This window comes from Mesocricetus auratus, unplaced genomic scaffold (assembly GCF_017639785.1).
Source record: "Mesocricetus auratus isolate SY011 unplaced genomic scaffold, BCM_Maur_2.0 Super-Scaffold_100006, whole genome shotgun sequence".
In the NCBI taxonomy this organism is placed as follows: domain Eukaryota; kingdom Metazoa; phylum Chordata; class Mammalia; order Rodentia; family Cricetidae; genus Mesocricetus; species Mesocricetus auratus.
In genome coordinates, this window is record NW_024429190.1 from 15818148 (window position 1) to 15844994 (window position 26847).

At 54.3% G+C, this 26847-nt stretch overlaps 1 protein-coding gene across 5 annotated transcripts in view; it reads right to left on the reverse strand.

The window, feature by feature from the left end:
* Htra3 (HtrA serine peptidase 3) overlaps positions 1–20855 on the reverse strand; it is a 33041-nt gene extending 12186 nt beyond the window's left edge. For 2 of the 5 annotated variants that reach the window (XM_040746962.1, XM_040746961.1), the window contains exons 1-6: positions 20317–20853; positions 10839–10938; positions 7831–8053; positions 5544–5738; positions 4909–4941; positions 3361–3475 (exon numbers count right to left, since the gene is read on the reverse strand). In XM_040746962.1, the coding sequence (XP_040602896.1) occupies positions 3361–3475; positions 4909–4941; positions 5544–5738; positions 7831–8053; positions 10839–10938; positions 20317–20719 (1069 nt within the window). In that variant the 5' untranslated portion in view covers positions 20720–20853. Of the gene's footprint in view, positions 1–1215; positions 1878–3360; positions 3476–4908; positions 4942–5543; positions 5739–7830; positions 8054–10838; positions 10939–20316 lie in introns of those variants that run through there. The other 3 variants (XM_013112440.3, XM_021226457.2, XM_005068853.4) reach the window with 3 other exon arrangements.
* Positions 20856–26847: the final 5992 nt, after the last annotated feature.

A 26847-nucleotide genomic window follows, 5' to 3' on the forward strand; every position in this document is an offset into this window, starting at 1 on the left:
AGATCAACAGAGGGGAGACCCAGAAAGAAAATGGCCAAGAAGCAATACTACAACCTGGAAGAGCATGAAGAGCTGAGACTCACTGCCTCTAGATGTGGAGAGTGCTGAGGAGAGATGAGGAGCAGAGGGTCCCCACACCCACTGCTCTGCAGCTGTAACTCTCGGAACTTTAGATGCCCAGTCTCTGAGGCCCTGCTTCTCAGGAACATCAACACCAAGGGAGCCGCCCTTTGCTTGTCTGGGATTTCTCCCAGGTCAGATCAAGGAACCCCAGCCAGCTGTCTGCGACAGCTCCCCGGCATTTGGTTCCCTCCTGCTTCAGCACATAAGCCCCTCCCTGGCGCCTATACCAACTCTTGCAATTGGTGAACCCGTGTTTCAACCTGCAAACAAAGGCTGACTCAACCACGAGAAAGGGGCTGTGCCCTGATGTCTTCTTGCCTCCTTACTCCTTCCCCAAGGCCCCACAACACCTAACCCATGTAGGCCCCCTGCTCTGGAAGTTTCCTCAGTACCACCCCACACACTGGCCTCCTGGGATGTTGGGCTAACCTACACTACCCCCATCTGGGATAGGCACGACCCCATCTCCTGAGCTCCTCCGCTCCCCATTTTCCCTACCCAGGTCCATCATTCAGATGTCATATCTTTCCAAGGTCCTCTAGGTTTCCCTCCTGGCTACAGCGAAGGCTCAGAGGGCTGTGTGCTCAGTTTGTAACAGGCAGGGCAGCTCGGCCAGTCATATACTTGCTATGACTGCCCAGCTTTAGGAAGGAGCTGAGATGAAGTCAGACCTCTGGGTCCAAGGCTAGCCCATCCTCAGTTGTCATGGTTCCCAGAGCTGTCCCCAGCAGGATACAGGCTCAGGGCCCAGCCCAAGCTCCTATCCAGCCCCTGATTCTGTGGCAGGTCCTGTGTGTTCCCTAGGCCACCTCCTCATCTGGGACTCCACCAAGCAGGGAGTTCCCCAAAGGGAATCTGTGAGCTGTGGAGGTAGGGGTGTACCGTGACCACTGGCTACCTCTCCTGTCATCCTGAAGCTCCTGGCTCACAGCCAGGGGGCCAGCTCCCCTGAACAGTACTGCTGCGGTCACTCAGGAATCTGAAAACCCCAGAGATCACCACACTAGCCCCTGGATGAGAAAAGAGGTAGATGTACTCATTGCTTCCCTGATTTAATAAAAGGAACATGTTAAAGAACTTAGATTAGCTGGGTTTAGGTCATTCAATGATTTTATTTTAAAAAAGGAAAAGCATAAATAAGCACAAATTTCCAAAGGACTTTAAGTCAACAGACTCCACTTAGCTAGGCCTGGTCAGACCCTTGGGTAGTAGGCACTGTCCTTACGTGATAACACAGCTCTAGATGAGGGTGAGCATTTCTCCAGAACCCAGGGTAAGTGACTAGGACACTTGTGACTAGGACAAGTGCTCTCCAATGGAGGAGCAGATCTGGGACAGGAGGCCACTGGCCATGTCCAGCAGAACAGTTACACACAGGCCAGTCTGTGTAGGGTGGAGCTCTGATCCTATGAACAGGATAAACTGGAAAGTCCTGGTCACTAGAGAAAGGGGCCAAGGCTACCAATGGAGCAAAGGTGGAACCCTGGGCTAGTTCTGAGCTTCCTACTAGCCTCGAGAAAAGGTGGCTAGTTCCCACTGTTCACCAGAAGGTGCCTTGGATTCTTGGGAGGGACAGGCTCTGCTCCTGTCATCTTCACACAGGGCCACTTGGAACAGAACGAGGCTCCTCAACTGCAGTTCTTCAAGGGACCAGTCTCGGCTGTACTGGGGTCCACTGTGTGTCCGGCAGGGCCGTAAAGGAAGGGGCAAGCATGAGGAGGGCCCCTGCTCTCAGTGCAGTGCTGGTGAGGGGGCTGGGAGGAGACAGGGAGGCAGTGTGAGAGGGCATGGGCTGCAGGGTGGGGTCAGACCGGGGGTCCAGCCAGAAGCCGGGTGTGGGAGACATGTGCTAATTGGCAGCTCGCTGGGCTGAAAATGGGAAGGTGAGGGTCACCAGGAGCCTGAGGTCGGAAATGGGGCCCTTTTCTGGACAGTGGCCTTTATCATCAACTAAAAAGATGAGTATGCTCTCATCTGGAGAGCCACCTTGTCCTTGGCAAGTCCTCTCCCTAGAGGGATGCAGATGTCCACGCAGAGGGCAAGAGGGACTGGAAAATGTTTAGACTGGGATGAGGGGTAGGGGCTGGCAGGAGGTGACTCCCAAGCATTGGGTTTTTGGGCTTTGCTCCCTTGGAACAGTGGATACCCTTCTAGGCTGACTGTATAGACTGAAGAGAGTACTTAGGGATGGGTAGAAGCATAAACGGATAGGAGAAGGAGAATAGGTGGATGAATGGCTGGATGGGTAGATTGATGGATGTGTGAATGGATGGGTGGGTTGTGAGCGTGGACGAATCACTGGGTTGTGTTCAAGTAGGCGAGTAGATAGGTGGAAGGATAAGAGATGGATGGCCAGATTAATGGGCGGGCAGATTGGGGAGGGACAGAGGAGTGAGTGGGCATGTGGATAGACGGAAAGATGAATACGTGGATGCAATGACGTACAAATGAACAGACAGACTGGTGGGTGGATGAATGGGTGAGTGGAAGGGTAGGCGAATAGATGCATATATGGATAAAAAACTGAATGGGTGAGTAGATAGTAAATGGATGGGTGGCTGAATGAATGGGTGGACAAATGAACGAGTGGGTGGATGTATAAACTGATGGATGATAGATGGAAAGATGAATGGGCAGGTGAATGAATGTATAGATTAGAGAGTAGAGTGGTAGATAGGTTGATGGACAGATGGATGGATGGACGGATAGATGGATGGATTAGTGGTGAATAGATGAGTGGGTAGGTGAGTAGATAAATTGGTAAATGGATGAATAAAAGGGACAGTAAATAGAATGGATGGGTGGGTTGGTTGGCATACAGATAAATGGGTAGATTGGGGAATAGATAAATAGATGAATTCATAGATGGAGGGTTGGATGTGTGGGTAGATGATTGGTGGATATAGATAGATGGATGGGTGGGCAGGCGGGCAACAGGGAGGAAACAGCTAAGAAGAATCCTGGGAGTCCAAGCTTGGATGGTGGGACATGGGAAGAAATTGTCTGGAGGAGCAGGAGGTGAATGTGGCCATGAGCTGAGAGGCGTCGGGGAAGGCTCTAAGACAGGCTGGGGATGAGACACCCTGGGGTCTCTGACTTGGGGAGAGTGAGGGACCTAGTCTAGGAGTAAACAAGGCTTACACAGCCCCTGCAGATGATCCCTGGCTATCCTGGGTAGGGCTGGGCCTCGTCCTGGGAGTGCCCTGCCTTACCTGCCCCTTTGGTGAGTTCTTTTACCTTTCACATGCTTGTTTTGGAACTCGGAGAGGAAGCGTGTGATGCGATCCGAGGGGATGGCAAAGGAGATGCCAGCTGCAACCTTGAGTGTATTGATGCCGATGACCTCACCATCCTGGGCAGGGTGAGCAGAGTGTGGAGTTACTCAGAGGCGTGCAAACAAACCACCAGCTGCCAAGCTGGGTGTGAGAGCACCCTTTCCAGAGGCACAGCAGGCTGCCAGTGCACGCACCCTTTCCAGAGGCACAGCAGGCTGCCAGTGCACCACGGAGATGCCCCAAGCAGCTCCCAGCTACCCTGGAAAGTCGGCTGTCTGCGTTACACTGGGGTCAGTGACACTACCCCTACCCTGTGTAACCTCCAAATCCTGGGGACTTCTCTGTTTTACCCCTGGAGAGGGCTTCGGGGGAAGTTATTAGGCCGAGCCTGCTTACAAGCCCCAGCCCCTCTGCCCTAGGAGCCAGTATCCACTGCACTCAGGACATCATCTATTCCCATCAGAGATGCAGACCTCTTCTATCCCTTCCTTATGAAAGCAGAGTGAGTGGGGCCAGGGCAGCAGCCTGTAATCTGTTTTGAGCTCAGTTTCCACCCTGCCCAGCTTCAAGCGGCAACTGCCAACAGAGCAGGAGCTGGTCCAGTCAATGGGACCCACTCCTAGGCAGGACCTTTCCCCAAAGCTGCCAGGCCATGGGAGGGCTGCTGGATGCTTTCCCTAGACAACCCAACCAGGGAACTACCAGCTTGTCAGGTAAGCTCTTTGGGGCTTAGAGCACAAACTTGAGAATCTGGCCCAGTTCCTACCACATGAGCCTCTCTCCCTTAGCAGCTTTGCCTGGGAAATACTTAATGTGGAGGAGACAGCCACCTACAGAAGTGGCCTAAGTGCCAGCTCATGAAGTGACCCATGCTGTCTTCAGCCACCCTGGTGTGACCCCATGTGCTGTGTCTCATCCTTGGCATCTCTTGCCCACCTATTCCTTCATATCCACACTCTCACTAAATGCTGTCTTCTCCAGGAATCCCTCCCTGGTCTGTCTCAGTGGTGAGGCCTGTATCCCTGCAGACATTCCTCAGGTTCCCCTGTAGCACGTGGGCCCACCAAGTCTGGACACTACCCATTCTATGATAAGTTTCCTGGGGCAGGCTGCACTAGTCTTCAGAGTCTGGGATCCAAGATTGTCCTATTCTGGAAAAATCTCAGCCAGGATGAAGCAGGGCCTGCTCCAGAAGGAGTGAGTGTAACATAGCTCACGGGGATGGTTTCCTCTCCCCAGGGTAGTAACAGCCTGATCTGTGCCCCCATTGTCCAGTTCCACCATGGGACACATGGTCTCAGTCTGGCAGCTGTTTTCAGTTGTTGCTGAAGGTTCCAGACAGCACAGGCCTGGTACTCAGGTCTTCCTGGACCTCCAACCCAGTCACATTACTGATCTCTGGACATGAAATTCCTAGGGCTGCACCAGGGTCTTGTCCCTACCTCCAAACTGAGCTTCTGTGTGAGCAAAGCCTTAGAAAACCAGACACTCCACCTTAGTGGACACTTACCAAGTTCACCAGGGGTCCTCCAGAGTTCCCATACTGCAAGGAGAGAAACACTGTGTTAGCTGTGCCACGAACTCCCAGGTGGTCCCCAAGAATTTTCCCCACCACTGACACCAGGAACAAGATGGGTCACTGGAATTGACTTCCACTGCCTTGGTGTTCAACCCACAGGCATCAGCAGGCAGCTACCTCATTAGCCCTCTGGGTCTCTGCATAAACCATGCACTTTTGTGTCTGCACAACTCACCAGTTACTAGGTGCCTGCAGAATAAGCAGTGTCTGAGGTTTGGTAGTCTCCACAGACATAAATGGCTCCAGCAACCAGTCATCGCATGCACCGGGGTACATACCAAGGCACCCAGGCTTGGAGCTGTGTGAATGTAGTGGTACCATCCAACATAACCTTAATCCAAGTAAAGTGCCAAGCTGTGTAGGGCAGGCTAAGACCTTCCAGGGATATGACCATGTCACCCCATCTCTGCAGCTGTCCAAGGTGGCCCATATCTGGGAGGCAATCCCTGGGTGAATGCTCCACATGGGATAATGAAAGGCCTTCCTAGATAGTGGTGTGCTGTATTATGGGACAGGGAAAAAGCTGGCCAGAGGTCACTGAGGCCAGCCTTGCCCACAGGACTCACATTGATGATGGCATCTGTCTGGATATAGTCCATGTCTGAGTCCCGGAGGCCCAGCTCCTTGCCATCCCGCTGGGCAGTGCTGACAATGCCCGTTGTCACCGTGTTCTGCAGGGCAAAGGGGCTGCCAATGGCCACCACAAACTCGCCAGGTCGCAGGTCTGCTGAGTGACCCAGAAGCAACACAGGGAGCTTTTTCTGGAAGGAGAAGAGGGGTGTGAGAGAGGGCAGGCTCAGACCACAGAGAGGGATCTGACGGGCTAGTCTCTGGAGTGGAAGGAGGCTATTCACAGCCCCAAGACCAGGCTGAGGCAAGCTGCCAACGTGACCTGAAGCCAGGCCAGCCGCTGACTGAGACTGGACTGGAGCCTACAGAACCAAGGCTTATCTTAGGAGGCCACAAACGTCTGTCGCGGGGGGTACACAGGGCCTGGCCTCTGACATCCTTGAGCCCAGGGGTTTGTTAGGGTTTTGTTTGTTTTCTGAGACAAGATTTTTCTATGTATCTCTGACTAATCTTGATAGAACTCACTCTGTAGACCAGGCTGACCTCAAACTCACAGAGATCCACCTGTCTCTGTCTCCCAAGTGCTGGGATTAAAGGTGTGTGCCACTGCCTGAGATTTAGTGGTGACAGTTTGCTCTGCAGGTCCCAAGGCTTGGTGTGTTGCACCCAACAGAGGCATGTAGGAAGGGTTTGTAGCTCCCCAGAGTCCTGCCAAGGGTTTGGGAAACCTAGTTTGGAATCTTTGATCTCTTAATAGAGACACACAGGAAAACTGAGGCCAGGGAAAGAAATACTCTGCCCTGCCATCTCTGGCACACTAGGTACCTGAACACTGTTTCACACAGCTAGCAGAGCCCATCTGTCTGTGAACTCAACTATCCAGCCCTGTGGCTGCTGTGGTCTGAGAGAGTAGGTGCATGTGAATATCTGTTTTGGGGAGCTGCGGGGCACAGGCTCTAAGCTTCAGAGGCTCCAGCAGGTAAGTGGTGTGTGTGTGTGTGTGTGTGTGTGTGAGCGCACACATGCACACATGTGTGATGTTGTACACACATCAAGCTTTATTACCAATGAAAGCCAGGCATGCTCTACCAGTCACCTTAGGGCAGTGTCCTTGATGTCCACAGCAATCATTTATGCTCTTAACACCAGGGAAACTGTGGAAGAGCTGTGGCATCCTGTGCTTCCCTATAGTTTCCTGTCCTATAGCTTCCTGTCCTATAGCTTCCTGCAGCTGCACAGGGTTGAGCACCAGCCTCTTGTAGCCTGGATACTCTAAGCACAGCAGAGCTGCATGCTGGTCACAGAGAAGTGGGCCTTCACAGTGTGAAGAGTTCCTGCCACGTCAGCCCTCCTGTCTGTCCCACCCATCCTCAGTTTCTGTGTCATCAGGAGGAAGGGATGCACCCAGATTCAGCCCATGAGAGGGCTCAGGACTACAGAGGGTCTGTATCAGGGTGGTCCATTATGGATCCTCCATCTTGGTAGTGAACCTGCAAACACCTGTCACCATGAACACTGAGAACCTGCATCCAGGAGGGGCTAGGCTCCACATAGCCACACAGACAAGTAAAGGAAATTATGTGCCTGACCCCGAATGAAGGCACAGTGACATGTTTGATGGTGGACGCAGGGGACACAGGAAACTCCCATGACCATCCCAGAGCCATGCAATGGTACACTGGTTGCAATAAATCCAGTTTGAGGATGGCTTGCACCTAGGTCTGGCATGCTGGCCCTCCCACTGTTAGCTGTGGTCTCAGCTCTGTAGTCTAACCTCTTTGGGCCCCAGTTTCCCCTCAGATTCCAAATGAAGAGAATTCTAATCTTCCCAAGACTCCATTTCTCCCTGAAAGAGTCTAGGTGATGAGGGGGTCTCCCTCCAGTGACTGTGCCGCAAACAGAAAGAACACCACCTGGGCTTCTAGAAGTTGCTGGGGACCACAAAAGGTCTTGTGATAGCCAGAGTAAGTATGGGCACAGAGGTGGAAGGTGGAGACTGACTCCCCTGATCTGTTAGTCTGCAGGGACAGGGAACCCCACATGTGGGCCTAACTAGGACAATAAAGAGGTAGGGAGGCTTGGGATGACGACCCCCTCCCTCTTAAGTCCTGCTTGCTCCTGGTGTTGGCACCTCAGGCAAGGGCAATTCAGAGCTCCAGGTTTGATGTGGCCAGTGGCCCTGGGTCTCAGATCACTGCTATCCTCTGGGAAGGCTGAGCTATCATGCTGTGCAATCTGAGGAGGGCACTTCTGGGACAGGCCGAAGCACCCCATCCCATTCACCTTTGGGTGGATTACAATAGTGGCGATGTCGGACTTCTTATCAATGTCCTGGATGGTTGCCTCATAGGCATCCCCATTCTGCAGTTGCACCTTCAGCTGCTGCCGGCCTGAGGCGGTGTTGGAGCTGGTGACCACGTGGGCGTTGGTGACAATCAAACCAGCCTCTGACATGATGAAGCCCGAACCGCTGGACAGTGGCACATTCCGGCCAAACAGAGGGTGTCTGCACGGAAAGCACAGGCGACACTCAGGGCCAGGCCTGGGCCTGGGGAAGTCAGCATGGTGGAGGGAGTAGAACCAAGTGTAGTGAAAGAACAGGAAAGAACAGGCTTGGGGGACTGCTCCCTCCACCACGGGGTTTGAACTGAGGCTGCCACGTGGGTATGGCCTTGGCAACACTGACGCTGGACCTAGTTCATGGCCATAAAGATATGACCGTCATCTCTGATCTGCAGTTTGCTGTCGTGAGACACAGTACTTGTTGACATGTCAGCATGCGCCAGCCCACAGTGGCGCCAATGCCTGACAGCAGGGCCCTGGAGACAAACAGCCAGGACACTAACTATTAGCCCAACCCCACCTGTGACCTAGCTGCCCTCAGGCAGGCTCTGTAAGCCCTCTGAGCCTCTGTCTTTCCATCTGGGAAATGGGCCATCTGCCTAAGGAGCATTGACCCTGCTTTCAGGATGGGAGGGGGCAGAAGGTTGGAGCAGCTTGGGATCTTCCTCAGAGTAACACAAAAAGTACACAGGACCTGAGGACACTACGCAGATGAGGCCAAGTGTCTATCTAGCACCCTTGAGCATGTGACAGTCTTTTCAAAATGTCACCTCAGCCTGGCAAGACCACAGAAAGCAACAAACATCCTAAGGGCTCCCTGGAGTCAGGGACAAGTTCATCCAAAGTTCACAGGAGACTTGTGGGTCAGTGTCCCAGAAACAGATGTGATCAAGGCCTGACCACAGCTCCATGGTGTGACCTTATTTGGAAGTGGGTCTCTGCGGGTGTGGCAGGACTGTGACATTTTGATGGAGTAGGGGCGCTACTTCCAAGCATCAGTACCTTGAGAAGTCAGGAAGCCAGAATAGGCACAAGGGGGCATGGGAGAGGCGTAGGGAAGATGTACTCCACCAAGGGTGCCCAGAACTACTAGAAGTTAAGAGCTAGCCCAGGGTCCAGGGGCAGTGTCCTGCAGATACCTCCAGAGTGGGGTTTAATCCTCCAGTCTGTGGTACTCTGTAACTTAGCCCTAGGTAACCACTGCTATACAAAACTCTCAGGGGAGACTGAGGCCCAGAGATGTGGCACTACTTGCTGGGGTCAGGCAGGGGGCAGAGCACAGCAGGAATCCCACCATGCCAGGCTGCTTAGCTTCCTGCTCTGTAACTGCAGTGTCTGTTTCCTTACCAGTCATGTCTCTCTGAGAAGCCCTGCAGGGCTGCTACACCCAGCCCCTCTCAAGGCTGCAGACAGGGCCCAAGAGAGTCCTCTACCCAGACACCACAGGTCAAGGGTCGTGGCTGGAAGGCTCTGTGCTGTCTGCCTGACCTGGTCCTTACCCACCCACGAGGCTTTGGCTTCACGAGTCAGACATCGCTGCTTCCCAGATGCCTTAGCCTGTGATTAGCCAGCTCAGGGTTAGTGCCCTAGGCCCTCTGGAGATACACAGTCCCTCCTTAGCCCCTTTTGGTTGAGACAGCCTCCTAGTGCATCCATTTGTAATTTCCTCAATGACGTGTCTCAGATTTTACCCCAGGGCCAAAGGCAAGAGCAGGGAAAATCACACATGGCAGGTGGATGCTTCTGCTCCAGGGTCAGACAGACTGGAGTCAAACCCCCGCTCCAGGTGGGATGGTGCGTGCGTGCGTGCGTGCGTGCGTGCGTGCGTGTGTGTGTGTGTGTGTGTGTGTGTGTGTGTGTGTGTGTGTGTGTGTGTGTGTGTAAAGGCCTTGGGTAGCATAGGTCTATAAGTTGTCAGTCACAGCAGGGACCTGGCAAGCAGAAGGGTCCCACAGTCCCACCAGGGCTGAGTCCACATCTGCCTCTCTTATCCAAGAGCAGGGGCCCCAGGATGGCTTAAGGAAACAGTTTCAGAACTGACATAGTTCAGAGCTCAGGCTAGACCCTAGATGAGTACTCCCCATCCTCCTCCCCTGACATACCCCCCACACACACACCTTGCCACTTCGAGGCTCTTGCCACTGTTAGTGTGCAGGAAGTTGAGTAGCCTGACACTTTGCTGGCCATGGAGCACAGAGGGAGGGGATGGTGATTGACATCAGGAACCAGGAAGCTCCAGACCAGAGTCAGACTAATAAGCTGCTCGGTCACCAGCAACCCTGATCCCTATCAGGTGGGCTCCTGTCTGGCTCCCCCATCCCAGCTGGCTCTCTCCGCCCAGCTGCAGGGCGAGAAGGGTGGAGATTGTTGTGTCTATAGAATCTTGAGGCTCCCGACACAACCGGCCTCTCTCTAGGGGGTCTAAATTGAGACCTCAGGACCGGATGTGAGTGATGGGACCTTGGCTGGTGTGTCTGGAAGGCAGGGCCTCCTCATCCAGCACAAACATCTCTGGGATGGAATACTGGGTGTGGGAGGAAGGAGGAGGCTCTGCCCCTGTCTGTGAAGAGGGATCCTGCCAGGATGCTAGACTACACAACGCACAGTGGGCTTCCTCTCCCATAGACAGACCTGCTTCCCTCTCTACCCACCTCCACCCAATCAGTCCTCCCTCTCCTCCGCATGCAGTCATGAGTCCTCCCTCCCTCGTGTCTGCTTCAGACACACTTTGTACTGTTGAGCTGGCACCTCAGTGGGATTGTCCCCTATTCCTCTCTATCTCCCAGACGCCTATGCTCTCACTTTAGGCTAACCTTCAGCCTCCAGGTTTCCATAGTTGTGTCTCATCCCGCCCCACCTGTTGCTGGGCCTCCGGCTGCCGGAATCAGGTCTACTTTGAGTGGCAGCAGGCAGCAGGACAGCTGGGAATGGCTGGGAACCCCACGCACCTCAGGAAGAGCTCTATATGGACCACAGCTGGCGCGATCTTCTCCACCACATCAGCAATGAAGTTGAACTTGTAGCGAGGGCTGGTCAACTGGTGGAGACCTGCGCTGGCGGCAAGGACCAAGGGTGTCAGTGAACGTTCCCAGAAGCCCCTAGGCCCAAGGTGGAAGAGGTCCTGCTGGAGACCCCTGTCTGGACTCAAAGCCAGTGTCAACATGCTCTGCACCCCGTTCCCCCCAAGCACAGGGCCACCCAGACATATGAGATGGTGGTCCCTGTCCTGGAGAACGGTTAACTAGAACTTCTGGGAGTTTTCTGCCCATTTCCCCCACTGGGCTCCTGGGTGTTGAGCAGGAGTTGTAGAGCGGTTTGGATCTTTGCTCCAGGAAGCACAGGACTGATGCTAGGGACCAGAACCCCCGGGTCCCTGTCTGCTCCCACGTAACAGAAGCGTGTTGGTGAGTGGACCATCTGCCTTTCCCTGCCTGAGGACCAGTGCGCTGACAGACAAGGGCAGAGTGAAAGTCCCTGAGGCCTCCTCTCCTGAGTCACCCCTATCTGGCCTCCGTGAGGCCCTTCCACGTTGGCTGGGCTATCAATTCCTGGGTGGACAGAGCACCCCGCCTTTGTCCGACTTGGCCACAGCCCAGGCCTACTTGCCAGACAGCTCACAAACGTTCCCCAAACCTTAATCACCGGCTCAGATTCCTGCCACCATCAGCAGCGGGGCTGCAGCCTGCCAGGACCACAGGCCTGAGGCATGTGGGTGGCAGGGGCCAGTGCCGAGACCTCCAGGTCCCCGTCTCTGACACCATGCTGGTTGGCACTGCTTCTGAGAGCTTCGTGGGCTCTAAAGCGAACACGGGACTGGGAGATGCACACACCGGGCTCAGCTGGACCTACTACTGTCTTCTGGCAGTGGACCAGCGACAAATCACTTTCCCTCTATGGGCCTTGACTTTCCCATCTGATAAGTGGGACTGAAGGTGACCCCTCATGGGGCCTGGGTAAACTGATAAGAATGTAAGCTGTGACATTGCCTGTCCCAGGAAGCCACCACTCAGCCTGGTATCCGATGGTGTGAAAAGACCTTGTATGGCTCTCCGGGGCTGAGATTCCCTCTCATAAACCTGCTTTCCCACACCATCAAACAGTCTACAGCAGCAGGTATGAGAGGGGTACAGACCACAGCCTGTGCTCTGAAACAATCAACTGTGGGCCAGCGCTGTCCCCACATACAGCCTGCAATGTACCTGACTCCCAGAGTGGCAGCGGGGGGGGGGGCACAGCCGCACATGTAAAGGTGGGGAGGGTCCCTAGCCAGGCTGTCCCTTTACCCAGTCACACCCGCCCACAGTGAGAGACAGCAAGTGACCAGCCAGGGATGAACGCGTGTGAACAGGGCTGGGGAACACGGAACCTGGGGTGAGATGGGGTGTGCAGAGGGTTCCTCTACGGGCAAAGCCACCAACTGCCCTTGACTGGCAGGAAGTGATCAGAGAAGTTGTCTAAGTGGGTTGAGACCTAGGCCCAGGGTGCCTGTGACTGAGGAGGAGGGAACACTGCCCTTCTCACAGACAGCGTGGAACGGATCACCCCGTCTGCCTCACTGCCGAGTCCATCCTGGGGCTCAGCACTTCTGGGACCCTCCCTAGGCTCTGCCCACATGGCCTGCCAGGCCCACTATAGGTATCAAGGCAGGAGCCAGGGCCTCCCAGTCCCTGTGTCCCTAGGCTGTTGGGCTCTGACCTGGAGGCTCAAGACAGTCAGTAGACCCACCGTGGTGTTGCCCCAAGCTCTTAAGCCACTTTTCATTCCAGAATGAGGACCAGGCCTTCAGAAGGACCTCGTCAGCTAAGACTCTGCATGGTAGGTAACTGGGGAGACGCCAAGGCCTTTTGAGCAAGGGCCTAGAACAGCCGAACAGCCAAAGAGATACTACGCATGGCCCCTGTCCCCCGGCACTGACACCCCAGCACAGAGACATGTTTGGCTCACCCACAGCCCAGCAGTGACGGCACAACAGGCAACCCCATGAGCTTCCTGGAAGGAGGGACGAGGAGGAGGCCGCCACCAGCCACACCACAAAACCAGAACTTGCTCAGCCCAGCCACCAGTTTGGAACCCCCACCCCAGAGCAGCAGCCATGACCCATTTTACAGCCCAGAAAACTGAGGTTGAGTGCCATCTTAGAATGGCAGGCCTAGCCCTGTGCCAGGTTAGGGAACCCTGTAGCCCGACAGGCATGGCCCTTTAATCCATCCGGCCCTACTCTCAGATGAGTCACCATGAGTCACACAGAGGGCCCCAAGCCCCCACCACAGGCTTCCCACATGAGCTGGCTTGGCTGGGCCAGGAAACAGCACTGTTTATTTGGGGTTTCTTGACAGCCCCACCCCCATGCCAGGCAGAGCCAAGTTCTAAAGGTCCATAGTCTCAGCACACTAAGCTGTGGGGGTGTTGTTTTTAAAAAACAAACAGAATCTGGAGGCCTGGAAGTTTTGTTCAGCTGCCTGACACAGCACAGCCACCAGGGCCAGGTGTCTGGGGCCTCCAAGGAAAGGAAGGGCAGAAAGAAGTAACCAAGGGAGGGAAGCCTCAGGGCTCCAATCGCCAACATGCCTGCCCAAGTGACAATGGAGGACCCTCAAGCAGGATGCTGTGCGAGCTTTTGGACAATCAAAACCGCCATGGAAGAGACGAGGAAACAAAGGCACAGAATGGGAAAGTGAATGACCGAGACATCACGGACACACCCTACGACACCGCATAGTTCCGTCAGTATTATCAACGGGGATCTGTATCTGTGCCCGTATCCCCTGGAGTTGTACAGTATACAACATGTACAATTGTGTTAGCCCAGAGACAGCACACAGTCGACACTTATAGAAGCCTGGCTACGCCAACTCTGTCACTTCTTAACTGAAAGTCTCTACAAGTCTCCCGAGTCCACTGTGCCCCAGTTCTCTTATGGGGGACAGCAGTGGTATCCCTCCCTGGATTGCCAGCCAGTCGCGATTATGAATGTGTAGGCTTGGTGTGGTGTGGGACCTAATGGGGCACATCAAATAAATCTAGGCATGGCGCATGTTTCCTGACAGGGCTGGACAACTGAAGGCAGCAGTAAGCACGCCATACTCGCCAGTCCTTACTGCCCCCTCCCCGCTCAGTCACGGGTGGAAGGGCATTCCGTAAGGGGAGCTGGGACTCTCTGTGAAGTGAGCATGGCCTCACCGCAGCAAGCAGAGTGGCGGGCAGACAGCACCTCCTCCAGAGGTTGGCTCAGCCAGCAGAGCCTGGAATTTCACAGCCAGAGGCTCTGGGCTGGCCCCAAGCCAGAGACGGGTCAAGGCTGGGATCTTCTGGAAGCTAACCAGCTGTTACACCCTCCAAAGCAGCAAGCAGCACAGACATGGGATGTACCTCAGTTTAGGAATCTGGCTGTGTGCCTTGGGCAGGCCACCTGATCTTTCTAAGCCTTGTGTCCCGAAACAGCCACTGTATCTGCATTGGAGAGTTCAGTGAGGCTGACTCTGGGTCTAGTGCCCTATACCTGGTGTACTCTGCTTGATACCTTGCACCTGGGCTGGTGCCCTGGGCTGTGACCTCGAGGAGAGGTGGCGTGTCTGTGCTCCAAGCTGGGCAGCTGCTCTCCCCCTCTTCCATTCCCTAGGAAGGACCTGGGTCTGACTGAGGGCCGCAGACAGCAGCGTGGCTCCCTGGAAACCACAGAGAGATCTTAAGCTGATGTTTGTGGCCAGGGGGACACGGGGCACCTAGGGACAGGCAAGCTTTTAGGAGGAGGAAAAACAGTGAACCGATCGGCCCTCCAGGCAAGAAATCTGCAACAGGTCGGAAGCTGTGGGGCTGTGTACTGCAATCTTGCTGCTCACTTCTAGGGCCAGCCCAGCCTGGGTACCCAAGCACTGAGGACACTCTTGGATTGCATATCAGATCTTTACATAACGATTCATCACAGTAGCAAAATGGCAGTTATGAAGAAGTAGCAATGAAATAATATGGTTGGGGGTCACCACGGCATGAGGAACTGTATTAAAGGGTCACAGCGTTAGGAAGGTTGAGAACCACTGCCCTAGCTAGAGAGGGTACAAGTGTGACCTTAGGGTTGGTGCCCTGTTGGCCTGGGTCTTGAGGAGTGGGAACCAGCACACCTGGCGAAGGGACTGTGTGTGCAAAGGCAAGTGACCCTGGGAGAAAGGGACTGGAGCTGGGACAGGAGGTTCCTGAGTAGACAGGGCAGGGATATTCAGGTCCCGGGCCTCTACTGGAGGAGTTCGTGGTCTGCAGGCCATGCTGGCACCACAGATAAACAGGGACAACTTGCCGTGTCCCAGGTTGTCACGTAGCTGAGGCATACATGTCCGGCCATGCTTCCACAGCCCCAACAACACAACAGGGGCTTGTGACTGCATTCTGTCACTCACAACTTAGTCACCTCCTCACCAGTGTCCTCCAGGGTGGCCACCTCCTCATGGGGCTCAATGACCATGGTATGTCAGACCAGCAATAGGGAGTCAGGGGAGATAGGTTTTCTGGACTCTCCACAGACACATCAAGCCAAATCAAAAATCCAGGCTTAGTGAGTCAAGCACTTTCAGGTGACTCTCAAGCCCCCCAGAAGTGAGGCAGGGGAGAGAGGAAGAGAAATCATACAGCAGGTCTAGGGACCAGAGCTTCAATACCCTGTGGCTATGGTCTTGAGCTTTGGGGGAAGAGCCTGGACTTTCGGTGGTCTTTCTGAGTAGAGTGGGGTTTGGAGAGGGAGGAGTGGGGCTGATATGGAGTCTCCAACTGTACAAGGGGGACCATGGCTTGGGGCAAGCTCTCCCTTACTTTGAGAGCCCTAGGGTGGCACACTACAGCATCGGAACCTGTCCTTGTAACATTCTCCCCATGATGAGCTCAAGGCTTCAGAGGTTGTGGCAGGAGTCCGAGACACCTGACCCTAGGAGGTCACCATGGTAGCCACCTCCCCCAAAGTGCCAGGCTGTAGGTATCCTGCCCAGCCTGCTGTGGCATTGCACAGGTCTGCCACCTACAGTGAAGCCCAGGGAGGCCACCTGCCTTTCTGTGTCTAGTGCTCCTATAGGCCAGTGAGTACACAGATTCTTGGTGGTCTAGGACACCAGGGTCAGCAGGCAGACCAGCACGGTGACTGCCACTCTATCTAGGCATCATTATCCCCACACAATCCTCTCCACGGCCACCTCTGCATGCCCGGGAGGTACATGAAGAGAGAGACTTAGGGTTTGAAGTGCTTCTGGACTCAGGTCATGGAGCTCCTCCTTGTAACCGACCATGACACACAGTCCTATCCATCATCAAATACATGTGTGAAGCCACTAAAAGCCCTGCCAGTCGTCACTGTCCAGCTCTTCTGTCCAGCAGGCAGAGGAACAGATAGAGGATACATCTTCTTGCCTGGGTAGTCTCAAATGCTGAACTCCAAGCCCCTAGAAGCTGCTAAAAAGACTGAACACAAAAGCCAACCAAAGCTCTTATATAAACAGGCTGGGAGAGACCAGCAGGACCTTGCACATTAAAGGCTGCCTGTTAAATCTGTGTGGGAACTTCCCCAAGCTGCCCCCAGTTCCAAGTTCCAGAAACAGGTAGGTGTCTACTGTCACAAACAGGCTGTGGGGCATATACTCCAGGAAGTGAGCAGGCAGCCACCCGCAGATAGATCCCTGAGTGCTGGTCATCCTAGCAAAAGGACCCTTCTCGTGAGAATGTGTTTCCATCATGCGGGTGGGCAGCTCCTATCATTCCCACGGAGCCATCTAACAGGAACCAGGAGAGCTACAGGGACCCATGGACCCAGACACTCATATAATATCAGCTACTGCATGCAACCAGGTGCTGGACCCACCTTTACCATGAGTCCCAGAGTGAGCAAGATTCAGAGAGAACAGACAGGTCAATGGACAGGTGGTGCAGGCCTCGCACGGTGACCGGGAAGGCTGCTCAGGGTGGTGGGACATCTAAGTCCAGGAAGAGGAACCCTACTAGGTGAGGATGAAGGAGGGAACTGTGGGCAAAGACCCTGAGGGAGGAAGAAGGGGAACCAGTAAGGTGGCCAGAGAATGAGAAGGTCGCCGAAGATGGCAGTGGAAGTGTGTGTGTGTGTGTGTGTGTGTGTGTGTGTGTGTGTGTGTGTGTGTGTCAGCAGCCACAGAGCCTGAGAGTCCAGGTAAGTCGCGGGGCGGCGTGTTGGAGGAGGTCTTGATGGTAACATTCAGGACAGACTGACCTGTCTGCCAGGTAAAGTGATAAAGAATGATAAAGAAGGAGGAAGCCAGCAGAGGCAGTCGTAGCATGGTCTCCCTCTGCTACCCAATCTGTTCTGAGACCCCAATGCCGCAAGAGCCCCCCTCTCAGATATCACTCTCAAGTGGGGCTCACTAGCTCTCCCTGCCCCCCAGACATTCATGAGCCCAGAGCGTCTGGGCATTGTGGTTTGTGGTCAGGCTAGTTAGTGACCACACTCACAGTGGACAGGAGGCGATGACAGGTACAGTGGTGAGGGAGGCTGAGACATCCATGTCCTGGGGCGGGGCTGTCAGCTGAGCTGGGAGGACCGGTTAGGGACAGCCAGGCTGCCTGAGCCAATCTCCATCTGCATGGAGCGAGCCTGGCTCTCGCACTTGTGTGTGAAGATTCTGAGCAGCCAGAGACAGCAGCCAAGAAGCACAGGGCGCCTATGCGAATGATGACCCGGGGGTAAGCAGCAGCCTGGACTGTCCGGGTCCAAGTGGGCAGTGGACAGATGTCAGGCTCAAGGTCACTGCCCTGTCTAGCTGTAGCCATCTAGAATGGAATGAAGATGTTTTGAAGGGCACTTGGCCCTCCCCTCTGACTATCAGACTACTGAGACAATGGGCCCTGAGAAATTGGAATTTCCCCCAAGAATCGCATGCTGGGAGGAGAGGGCTGCAGTCAGTGAGAGGGATACATCAGGCCACCTTGCAGGAGAGACTGGAGCGGAGACAACGATGGGTCTAGGATGCGTGGGAGCTGTCCCTCTATTTAAACCTAAATCTCGTGTCAGGACACCTACATGGACTTGGGGAGCTGTCACTAGACTGCTTTGCTCCTCTTCCCATTGTGGTCACATTGCTTTAGTTGGCGCTTTGAGGATGGGTGATAGAGCCTGGCTTGTTAACACCCCTGGTAATGCGTCCTCCCTCTCTGGCGTCAGAGCTTTGGTGGTGGTCAGTGCTGTAGACCAGATCTTGGTCTCTGCTCTGCCCAGGCTTCCCCATCCTCCCCTCTTTGCTAGGAGACCCCTGCTCACTGTCGCAACTCAGCACCTCTCCTAGGGGCCTCATCGCACAGCCCTAGTCATGCAGCCAGCACAGGAGGTAACACCGGTGTCCAGTTTGCACCGCCCTGGGGCTAAATATTCCTTGTGTGGGTCTCTCCCAGTCTTGTCATCAGATCATCTATGGATGAGTACCCAGAATACAATGAAGCAATATAACTAAGGACGGTGGGTCTGTGAAGCCCAGGGTCCTGCCAGCCGCGTTCTTAGTGATGGACACCTGCCTGATCCTTGGGCTGACTTCCTCCTCTCTCCTTGCTCTGTGCCCTCCAGGGTCTAGAAGTCTCAAGCGCGCTAACAAGGTCTGCTTTGTGCCAAGTACTGTTAACAGTTAAGGGACAGCCAGGCGCAGAAAGGATTTTTCACAAATGGCTCAGTCTGTGAAGAAGGTCAATCTCCATCCCTGTCCGTCTCTACCCAAAGCTTGATGCTAACAGCATCTGCCACATGGGAGACCAGGGGAAAGGTACACCAAATACAACCAAGACGATAGCGGGATAACAGAGGAGGCCAGGTGCCTGGCCACCCTGAGCCCTCCGCATCTCAGACAGAAAAGCCCAAGATGGGCACATAGAACCAGCACCCAGCACACCCTGGGTGTCCATGTAATTTATCACAATTTCCCAGACAAGACAGCACTGGACTGCTGTCCCTCATGTGACCTGTGACCCCACCCATACCAACACACAGTCCCTCCAAAACTTAGGTGTAGACCCTATAAGACCCTTCCACTTGCGAATGGGGACTAAGGCCATTGTAAAAGGTACTGTACCCTTTGGGTCTCTCACCAAGCCACCTGCTTACCTTCTGCCCCACCACGGCATCTGAGCACACAGCAGCCTCCCCGTAAGGCATCATGGCTCTCACCACCCTGCTGAGTCCCGTTGGGCCTCAATCATGGACTCCCAGGTCCCAGACTATGAGACATGAATGCGTGTTCGTGATAACCTGCCTAGTCTCCCGTACTTCATTGTAATACCACAAAACAGATAAGGACATCCTCCTCCCAACTCTCCTGAAATGGCTTAGCCATGTGATCCATACAATTCCACATGACACTTTCCAGCCTGAGCACCTGTGGCCACCCAGCCTAGGGAGAAGGCAGGTGTTCACCAGGAAAGGGCAGTGCCCTCTGGTTGTCTAGAGCCCCTCCAGCCTTATACACTTTCTCCCCAGGAGAATGTTCAGCTTCCTGGCCTTTTGGGGGCACAGAGTCTTAGTATTCAGAAAGTTACACAGCTGTGTCTGACAGGGCAAAGCCAGCCTCTGGCACTATACTCACAGCCACCAAGTCCCAGTGCTACCCAGCTCTGAGCTACCTGCACTTTCCAATGTGTCCAATGCACACAGCCAAGCCCACCCCGGTCTGTTTGTGTCAGGGCGTCTTTCCAGGAAGCCTTCCACACAGCACAGATAAAATGCAGCATTGTTCTCCCGGAGAGGGCTCTGGTGACTCTCTGCCTGGTTCCCAGGTGTCCTCTGAGTGCCCAGCAGAGCACCTCAGGCTAAAGACACACAGGGGTCTGATTCCACATGAGCCTGGGGGCTGGCTGAGCTGCATTGAGGATCAGTTGCTGGGTCCCCATCACATCAAGAGCAAAGCTTGGCATCCTAAACAATGTCCCAGGCAAGATGCAGATTGGCAGGGTTTTCTGGCAGTTTCGTGGATATACCTAGAGTCACCTGCCAACCAGGGGAGGCTGTCCTAGGCCTGTTACCCTGTACACTTGAGCCTGAACGTTAACACACTGGTTGTAGCTCCAAACTGCCCTCCAAAGATCACCTAGCTACAGACAGAAGAAAAGAAAACCCAAAGAGCAGAAATTGAAGACAGACCAGAAAAGACGGCTCTCCATTCGTTCCTTTCTAAACCACTAGAAGACCCTAAGAAATGGGAGAGTGGCTGGGTCAGAGCCCACCAGACCCTACCAGGCTGCCATACTAGGTTTCAATTCTAACTTCTTCTGTGGCTTTGGGAAAAGCATTTACCACTTGGGCCTCAGTTCCTCCATCTAGAAGGCTAGAGGGTTGTCTCAACTGTTTCTAAAAGGCTGCCTAGTGGTACTCCGGGAGCGGGCAGAATCCCTTTGGGCCACCGTTTCCTCAGGACAAGCCTTTGGATTCCTGGTGGAGCTTACCCGAAGGGCAGGCGCCCTTCTGCAGCTGGCGCACCGGCGTCCCGGAGATCTGCAGGGCACGGCGGCTGGCGGCCTGCAGCGCGCACACGTCGGCATAGGTGTGCCCATCCGTGCCACACACTGCGTGGGTCCAACGACAGCGGCACACACCGCGCACGCACTCTAGACTGTCCCCGCACGGTGAGTCCAAGGGACGACCACAGGGCTCGCCCTCGCTGGCAGCGCACACCAGGCAGCAATTGCAGAGGTCGGGGACATAGCCCCCGGGGCAGCGCGGGCTCGGACAGCGCGACACGTCGCAGCGCGCAGGGCACGGCGCCGTCGGGGGCTCCCGGGCCAGCGCCAACACAGCCAGCGTGGCCAGTGCGGCCAGCGCGGCGGGAAGCAGCGCACGCGCCTGCATCGTAAAGAGGCGGCAGCGCGGGACCTACGGGGACACCGAGGCCCGAGCGGCTCAAGCGCACTCTGACCGGGATCGCAAGAACATGGTGTGGGGACTGAACGGGAGCCTCTCCTTTGCCGACAGTTCGTCCACAGGCGTTTAAAAACCAAGGCCGCCCTCGCTAGAAGGGGCGGCCCTGCCCGCCGTCAGCCCCGCCCCGGCCCCAGGGGACCCCGCCCCGGCTGGTGGGAACCCACCCGGCGGCATCTTCTGCTCCCGGCCTGCCTGTGTGTGTGGGGGGCATGGTGGAGAATATGCAAGGCCACAGTGAGAGCCTGGAGAAGGGGAGCTGCCACGGAGTAACCCAATCCTAGCCAGGAACCTAAACAAGTCCAAAATCTGTCCCTAGATTTCCTCCATAGAGGTGACCCTCCTCTACCCTCTTGAGCAGGAGAGCTCAGCAAGTCCCCAAACCCAGACCCACTCATGCTCCATATCCCTCCCCCTGGGGACATTGTACCAGATACGTAGGAAGCAGCTGGGTGCCCCCTCCTCCCATCTTCATCTGGAGGGTGTGCCCCCAGCTAGGGAGGGGGCCCATCTGCCTTCTATTAGGGGTCTACTCTGTGCTCTCCCAGATCTAGAACTCTGGTTGCTGCCTGGTGTACTTCAGTTTCTTCTCCTACAAGGAGGATTGAGCGCCTCCCACCTCAGGGTTGTTGGAAGTGCCAAGGTACCATGCAGTGCAGGAGCAGGAAGCGCCTGCCTCAGCTCACCCCGCCTCAGCTAGCTCTCCCCCACATCTCACAGTGCCTCCTTGTGCCTTCACCAAAAGCTACTTCAGACCCAGGCCAGGGGGCAGGGCCACTGGTGACAGGGATGTCAAGTTGCTGGCAATTGAGTCAGAAGACCCAACAGAGCTCCCTTCCCCCAAAGGGGATCCTAGATTGAACACACAGCCCCAGGGTCTAGAAAACCTGGTCTGCAACACAGGAGAGAAAGCAGGCTAGCAGGGGGTCCGGGCAGGAAGCTATTCCCTGCTTGCAGCTGCCCAGCAGCACTGGAGGGTGTGGTGCAGTGTCCTGTGGCAACGCCTCTGCTTCCATGGGTGATGAAGCCACGGGTCCCATGGATGGCTCGTGCTGGGGAGCTGGGGAGATAGGGTTGAGGAGCAGTCTGGTTCCTGGGAACTCTCATGCTTTAAGGCCTTTGCAATGCCCAGTGGGCAGGAAGCAGAGTGACCTCATCAGACTGAATTGTTTGGGGAGAGGAGGTGGGGCTCCATTTGTGGTCTCCTCCCTGTTTAGGGGGAGGGGGTTGCCTTGCTCTAGACTTTTGTGTGCCGATGGGGAAACAGAGTCTCAGGCTCCTGGATTGGATGTTCTACAGTGTGTAAGTGGTCCTGGCTGCTGCTCGGCAGGCTGTCCCACATGTGTTATTTGGCTTCCTGTGCCCTCCTGCCTGAGAGGTGGGGGGGGGCTCAGAGAGAGGCTAGGAAAAGACAGTGGGCCGCACTCACACCCATTTTGTCTGAAGTTCAAGTCCAACTTTTCCCCTCCAGTTCTCATCATTCCCAATGGTCACCTGATCTCACCTTTACTATGGCTGTGTACAGAGCTTTAGTCCCTGTGCAGAAGGGAAACTGAGGCTTAGAGTTACACTTCCCTTCTAAGAGGGAGGTTGTTCCAGGCCCTGTCTTTGTTCTTCTGGAAGCTTCCAGGGAGTCTTCAGCAAAGGCAGGGCAGCGGCTCCCCCTGCTGTCAGAGCCCTTTACAGCTTCTCATTCAGTCACAGGGACACCCTGGGTTTGTCTCTGGAGTCGAGTGGCCCTCGGGCCTCTGGCCTTCAGGGCCTTAATGTCTCCTGCATGGTCCACAGGGGAGGGGGCAGCCCCTCCTACTCTCAGGACAGATGGAGGCACAAGGCATTTGGCAGCCTTTGTCATCCGCCAGCGTGAGTGGGCTCTGGCCTGGCTGCTACCCTCTCTTGAATCATGGTAGGTGGCTGGCTTGATCATCCAGCACCATCAACCTTTGTTTTCCCTTCCCCTGTATGCTGTAAATTCTTCACCATGCTGAAGAATTGCAACCAGGCTGAACCACGGTCTGCCTCCCTTCTGGGCACCGCAGGCTGTCCCTCCTGCTAAGCCATAGCAGAGCAATAGAGCCAAACTGGACCTTCCAGACCCCTATGCCTGACCCTTGCTGCAGGCCAGACGTCATCAGATGAGGTCACAGCTTACATGGTTTTGGGGGCCTCAAAGATCATCCCTGGCCACACCTGGCATGTGATAAGGTTCCTCAGCCCATGTTAGCTGGTGACTCACAGGGTGGGCCCTGCTTGGGTCATGATATAAAGCACTGTCTACAGCCCCTCCTTTGGGAGCTCCCTCGTGGGGTGCTGAGAAGGACAGGAGAGCCACTAACTGTTCCTGGGGACCCTGTGAAGGACACTACTAACCCCAAAGATGTGAGGAGAAAGACCATCGATTCACATCATCGTGAGCAAATTAATTAAAGAAGCAAGTTTTTGATTCATGTACATGGGATGCCTGCCCCTAAAGTGGGGCCCAAGAGCTCGGTCAGTACTGGACATGAGGAAGACAAGGTTTTTATAATGCAGGGGTAGGAAGTTTCCAAATTAGGGGGGTAGCAGGCAAAAGAGGTGGGGTTACAGAAGCAGAATATAACAAGGTCGTCATAGCAACGTTTTGAAACAAAGGCAGGGTTGCAAGATAGTCTTTAAAACAAAGACATGGCTGCTGTCTCCTGGAACAGGCAGTACACAACCATTTGTAGTGAAGGTTACATGTGGGGTATAACCCAATTCCTGAGACACAGGAGTTTAATCATAAATAGGAATGAGCCTAATTTGTCTTTACTAGAAGATGGCTTTCCAGCCTAAGATGGAGGCAGGCTGGTTCATTATTTTGAGTCTCTGTATGGACTGCCTGCCGCTGCAAAAAGAAGCTTCTGTGGTTAAGGGTGAGAACCACACTAAGCTATGGTTATAAGCATAAATATTTAGAAGGCAGTATTAGAATGTGTCCATTCAACAAAACAGCCTAGGGTCTGTGAATGCCTCAGCCATGGACTTTTGATCAAGTTTACAGTGTCAGGCATGAACTCCCTCTTATGGAGCAGGCTTCAGATTCAATCAGAAACAGCTGGCAACTCTGGTAACAGTAGTGCCAATATTGCACCTCTGGGCTCTCCTTGTCTGGAAGGTCGGTGTTGCAGCATGCAGAGGTGGTTGCAGGGTAAGACCATCATGGTCTCTTCTCCCCCAGCAGCCTGCACAGTACCCTGTAGCATTCTGAAAGCCCCCCCCCCCAAAGTGTGTGGTGTCTCCAGCAATGAGGAAAGCCAAGAACAATGGCAATAGCCCACGCTGTTTGGGGAGGGATTCCACATCTGGCACGGAGAGTTTCATTTAATAATCTGTGTCTTCTAGGAGCACCACTGTCCACCTATGCAGAGTACCTACGTTCAACTTTATTTAACATACTTTTTAAGATGAGCTTTCAAAGTAGTGGGCTTCCATATGGATTTCTCGTATCTCCTTAGTTTTGCTAACTCTCCCTCATTCTTCTCACCCCATCCCACCCCACCCATCCTTTCCCCCATTCCTCTTATCCCATTCCTGGTTAAGCATTTGACCCTTAGTATACATCTGTCTACTTGCATACACAAATCCCCTTTTAAAGTGTGGTGTGTGGCTGGTCATTTTTGGTATTGCCATAGAAATATACAACTACCATTACAATTAGAATGTTTTCACCTCTGTGAGTTAGCTGCTCTGTTTCCCCTTGAATAGGATCATGTGATCTGTAGTCGTCTGCCTGCCTGCCTCAGCATCACGAGTCCAGGTTCATTTGCACGGCAGCATGAGTCAGTCCTTCTCTATTCCTTTGCATGGCTGAACACTATTCCACTGCATGAGTAGACCACATATGTTTGTACATTCTTCTGCCAACACACGGATTTTTCCCCCTCACTTTTCAGTTATCGTGAAAAAAATGCTGCCCTGAACATTCCTGAATGGAGTCCTACATGGTCTCGATTCTCCTGAGAGTATTCCTGGGAGCACGATGACTAAGCCATGGAGTAGTGTCATGCTTGTCCATTTAAGGAACACCAGGCTTTCCCACATCTCCATCATTTTCCACCCAAAACCATGAAGCTCCATTTACCCCAAACCTTCAACAACTCAGTATTTTCCATTAAAACTAAAAAAAGACAAAAAAATAACCTTTTGTTGCCATTCTAGTAGCTAAGATGTATGGTCTCCTCGTGGTTTGATTTATGTTTTCCAGGGAGTGGACAATACCACAAGGGATGTTGTTGGCCCCTTGTGTCTCTGTCTGGGAGAGATGTCCCTTCATACCCGTTGGTAAGTGTGGCTAACACAGGCATCGGGTCCTTTGACCAGCAGGGCTCTGCTCCCTGCCTCCCCATCCCTAGGCCCTGTCACCGCCTTCTGTTCTCTGCTGCAGTGACATCAGCTTTCTTAGATCTCCCGTGAGTGGCATCACACCACCTTTGCCCTCCTGTGCCCAGCCTGCCTTCCAGTGTTCAGCTGTCTGGGTTCCTTTGTGTTGTTACCTATGACAGAATTTCCTCTTTGGGGCCGAATAGTATTCCGCTGTATGCACACACCACGTCTGCTTTACCTGCCTGCTGATGGACACTGCACTTGCTCCCATACCTACCGATTGTGGACAGTACATCAAGAACACGGCACTGCAGATGCCCTCGGAGAGGAAACAGAAGCCCAGGGAGCTGCTTGGCCAGCCCATGGACCTCCTCCTCTCCCCATTCTGAGCACACACCCACCTCTGTCCTCTGATTCCTTGGTATCTTTCAGAGACTCATCTTTCCCCAGACCCTTCTGCCTCAGCCCTGTCCCCTCCCTCACCTGATCTTCACACCACTGCCCCTCCTGGTATGGGAGAGCTGGTGCTGGCCATGCCATATGGTTCTCCTCTCCCCAGACCATCTCACCTTCTCTGATACATCTGAAGGCTGAGTGCAAACTCCTACACCCTCCCCCATTGCACCTTCCCCAGCGATGCCACTGTGTTCTGGGATTTTCATTCTCAGGTACTTCTAGAGTTTCACAAAAATTGAATTGATAACCCAAAGAAGATGTCCCTGTGATGAGCATCCCACAGTCAGCACTTTATTGCATTTGCTTGGTCCTTTTACAACATTCTGACTACCCTCCTAAACTTCACAAGTTGGAAACAATCCCTAAAGTCAGATTGGATGAGGAGGCTGGGCCTTTGAGAGGTGACTGGGAATAAATGTCGTCAGGGGCATGGGGCCCTTGGACAGCATTTGTGGCCTTCCAAAAGGACAAGAGTCCTGAGACAGTAGTTTGCCCTGTCTCACCACGTCATGCCCAGTGCCACATCAGGACATGGCCCGAGGCCTCGGCAGACACCATCAAACACCACTGCCACACTCTAGAAGTTCTAGCCTCCAAAACTGCGAACCAACCATGCCTCTCTTCATTAAAACCTAGCCTCGCTCAGATGTTCAGTTACGGTGGCAGAATGTGCATTAAGTCATCTCTCTCCTCCCCTCCCTCGCCCTTTTCCCTCTTCACACATGCTATTTTCAGCTTGTCTCCAGTGAGCTGTGAAGGCTTCCTTCTTCTGCTGTCTTCCAGCACGCATCCCAAGAGCAGGGTGGCCTCTCACACGCCCAGTGACAATGGTCAAAGTCCAACTCAGGCCTGCTTCTGTGGAGCCAGGAGATGAAGTGAGAGACCAGACTGGGCAGAGCTCACGGTAACTGAGAGTCCAGGCTGGGCAGAGCTCATGGTAACTGGGGCCTCTACCCACAGTCACTCAGAGGACAGAGCTGTGCACTGCTCCAGTCTGCAGGGGCTCCTCTCCGAGGGAGAGGGAACAAGCTTGACCTCCCTCTTCCCTGCCCTGCATGCTTCACCCTGAGGGGCAGATACATGAAGCCTGAACATGGGGAATTGAGGATCGAAGAGGTGGAGCCTTCTGCTTCACTGAGGGTCAGTGGAGGGCCACGTCGGCTCCCAGGACTCACTCCTGCTCAAGAGCCTAGAGTTGGGCAGGGCTGTCTCAGGTGGCTGCAGGATTGTTTTTACAGGCCCAGCCAGGGTGTGTGGGG